At 38.8% G+C, this 3443-nt stretch overlaps 1 protein-coding gene across 1 annotated transcript in view; it reads right to left on the bottom strand.

Moving 5' to 3' along the window:
- Positions 1-1382: 1382 nt before the first annotated feature.
- The window catches only part of ZNF483 (zinc finger protein 483), a 14878-nt gene continuing 12817 nt past the window's right edge, over positions 1383-3443 (bottom strand). Inside the window, exon 6 of the mRNA XM_012641162.1 lies at positions 1383-3161. Coding sequence (XP_012496616.1) covers positions 1672-3161 — 1490 coding nt within the window. The 3' untranslated portion in view covers positions 1383-1671. The remainder of the gene's footprint in view (positions 3162-3443) is intronic.

The following is a 3443-nucleotide window of genomic DNA, read 5'->3' as shown; positions in this document are numbered from 1 at the left end:
CAAGAGTTTTCTGGTTTAGTTCTCTTTGTGTAGGAGCTGCCTCAAATTTCAACTTTAGGAACTTATTTCTGCATCACTGTTGAGTCAGTGAGATTCCTCCAAAACCTGAAACCCAAACTTAACTCATTCAGGGCCTTTAGTTCCTTCTTCAGTTAGAAATTATTATTCAGACTCCAACAATGAAACTTATAGGGAATAATCCATCAATACTTGTATACTTCATTTCTCTGAGGTCTAGTTTCACAACAGAAAACTTAACTGAAAATTTATTCTGTATCAGTTCTACATTCTTTTCCAGAATTTTACTTGCTATCAATGGTGTCTCTTCAGATTTTAGTATATGTACTCTCCAAATGGTAGGGGATCATAATATCAAATTCTACAGTGGGAACATCAGGTTACATACACAAGAGAAACTGGCAAGTAAGATAGTAGATTCCCCATTGAAAGGTAGCAGCTGCTAGCCAGGACCAGCTGAGTGCTCCACAGAAACATAGGCCCAGAGTTGTTAGCCCTTATAATTTTTTAAGATGAGTCTTGTTTTTTTTTTTTATATGAAATTCTCTAAGTTTTAAATAGTGGAAATAGAAGTACACACGTACATGTATGTACACACATACACATTCCATTATGCAGACCAACTGAAACATGCTTAAGGGCTTGATCTTACCCAATCTATTAGCTTGTAATCTTTGCCACACGGAATGTTTACACTCCAATTGCAGGAAGATGTACTAGCCACAGGCAAAATTAAAAGAAAATAGAATTCTATTTTGCAAAAGGAATCCATCCAGAATGGCTTTGTTTTCCACACATTCTCTTTCCCCCCACCTCCAATCTATTTTCCTAGGACTGTTACTCTCATGGCTGAGACAGCTCAGGTGCCAACTCTCTAAATTACCAATCCCCTTGGCCAATGTCCACAAGAAAAAAACGTTGGGGTGCCTTGCCCAATTAAAACATTCCCTGAAGGCAAATTTGCCTGAGCTTCACTGACCTGTTCCTATTTTATAGCATTCCAGGGATTTCTGCATCAAGTATTCCAAAAGTATAATGTATTCTCAGTAAGCTAAAAGTCCAGCATCCTGAGAGTATTTTCCACTTCAGAAACTTGAAAGTTCCAACGAATCAAAAATAGCTTATTTTCACATCTTCAGAGATTATCAAAGATACAAAAAAAATTAGAAATCATTAGTCCCACTCCCTCATTATCCTAGTAAAGAAACTAGAATTCAGAAAGGTCAAGTAATTTGTCCATGCTAATATAACGAGTTGGTTGGCAAACTGGGATGGAATCCAGGTTAAATGACAGCAGTCAAGCTCTCTTTCTACCACACTATATGGTAGTGGAAGGGGAAAGTAGAAGAGAGGGAAATTCCCCAAAGAAATGAACTTTCCAAATTCAAGTTTGGCCGTAAAGAATCATTTTGTATCTCATACTATTTTCTTCACTTTCCACCTGACTTTACCAAACCTAATTACTCTATTTACAAGCAGTTGACATCCTTGTAAAGAAGAGGGGTGAGTGTAAAAAAAATATTTTTCCTAGCTGCCACTTTACCAAAGTTGCAGCTACTAATCATTGTTGTTAGCATAACAGCTTACATCCCAGGTTTTCATTAACTGACAATTTGAACTAAATTACCTCCCCCCTCCACTATTTTCCCAGAATTACTCTGCAGAGTGATATCCCTGATGTCTGATGAGGCCTGAATTACTTTTAAATGTCTTCTCACATTCATTACATTCATATTCTCTCCTTCCAGTGTGAATTTTTACGTGTTCTACAAGGATTGAGCTTCGACTAAAGGTGGCTCCACAATAGTTACATTCATAAGGCTTCTCTCCAGTATGAATTCGGTGATGCTCGTTAAGAGATGAACTCTGACTGAAGGATTTCCCACATTCTTTACATTTGTAAGGTTTTACACCAGTATGAATTCTCTTATGACGACTAAGGAGGGAATGGGTAGGGAAGGCTTTCTCACACTGGTTGCATTTGTAGGGTTTTTCTCCTGAATGGAGTCTCTGATGATAAATGACAGACGTAAAATGGCTAAAAGTCATCCCGCAATCATTACACAAATATGGTTTCTCTCCAGTGTGAATTCTCTGATGCCTGGTAAGGCATGAATTCTGCCTAAAGGCTTTTCCACATTCACCACATTTATAGGGTTTCTCTCCAGTATGAATTCTCTGATGTTTAGAAAGGGATGAGCTATGACTGAAGCATTTTCCACAATCGTTACATGCATAGGGTTTTTCCCCAGTATGAATTCGCTGATGTTGAATAAGAGATGAACTGTCACTGAAGGGTCTCCCACAGTCTTTACATTTGTAAGGTTTTTCTCCAGTATGAATTCTCTGATGTTTAATGAGGTGGGCACTAAGGGTGAAACCTTTTCCACAATCATCGCATTTGAAGGGTTTCTCTCCATTATTAGTTCTGTGATGTGGTGTGAGCGATGAACTATCACTAAAACCTTTTCCACATTCATTACACAAATAGGGTGTCTCTCCAGTGTGAATTCTCTGATGTTTGGTGAGTGAGGCACTATAGCCAAAAGCTTTTCCACATTTACTGCACTCATGGGTTTTTTCTCCTGTGTCAGTTCCCTCATCTTTATTAAAGGCTGCAGCCTGATGTGACTCTTTCCAACATTTTTCACATATACAGATTTTTCTCTTAGAAATAGATGACCTTGGAATGAAGAGCATACCACATATACTGCACTTCTTAGACCTATCTGCCAAAAGACTCTTCTGACGTTTCTGATGTTCAGTAAGAGATGAAGAGAGACTGATGACTTTCCCACCTTCATTACATTTTCCGTGACTTTTCTCTTTGCGGTTCTGAATAAGGTCTGAATGAAAACTGAAGGGTTTCTTGCTTTCATGATACCTCCGGGATTTCTTCTTTAAGTAGACTCTCAGATGTTTAATTATGTCCGAAGTGTCTTTGAAATTACGTCTAGAGGAGCTCCTTTTTGGGTCAATTTCCTCACCCTTATTGCCTTTCCCATGAGATTTCTTTTGTGTCACTGTTCCTTTTGAATGTCCCTGCTTGCCATGCTCCTCCAACAACCTCCGGAATTCTCCCATCAAGCCATACTCATCATCCCTGAGGCATTTTTCTATTATTTTATCTAAAGTTGATTCTTCTGTATAATCATCTTGATTTCCAACAGATACTGTTGATTCACCTTTAGGCTCGCCCTCTAAAAGAAATAAGAAATAGAATATTTCCTGTTTGCAATAAAACCTGCTGCTATATTTGGGACTGAAATGGGAACACAGACAGTAATGACTATAAGAAATATAGCTTGAATGGTTCTCAAATAGAGCTTTAAAAAATAGGAAAGGGGCCGGGCGCGGTGGCTCACGCCTGTAATCCTAGCTCTCTGGGAGGCCGAGGCGGGCGGATTGTTTGAGCTCAGGAGTTC

This window comes from Propithecus coquereli, unplaced genomic scaffold, assembly GCF_000956105.1.
Source record: "Propithecus coquereli isolate 6110/MARCELLA unplaced genomic scaffold, Pcoq_1.0 Scaffold163, whole genome shotgun sequence".
In the NCBI taxonomy this organism is placed as follows: Eukaryota; Metazoa; Chordata; class Mammalia; order Primates; family Indriidae; genus Propithecus; species Propithecus coquereli.
The sequence above is the reverse complement of the archived record's forward strand: the minus strand, read 5'-3'. Positions and strand labels throughout refer to the sequence as shown.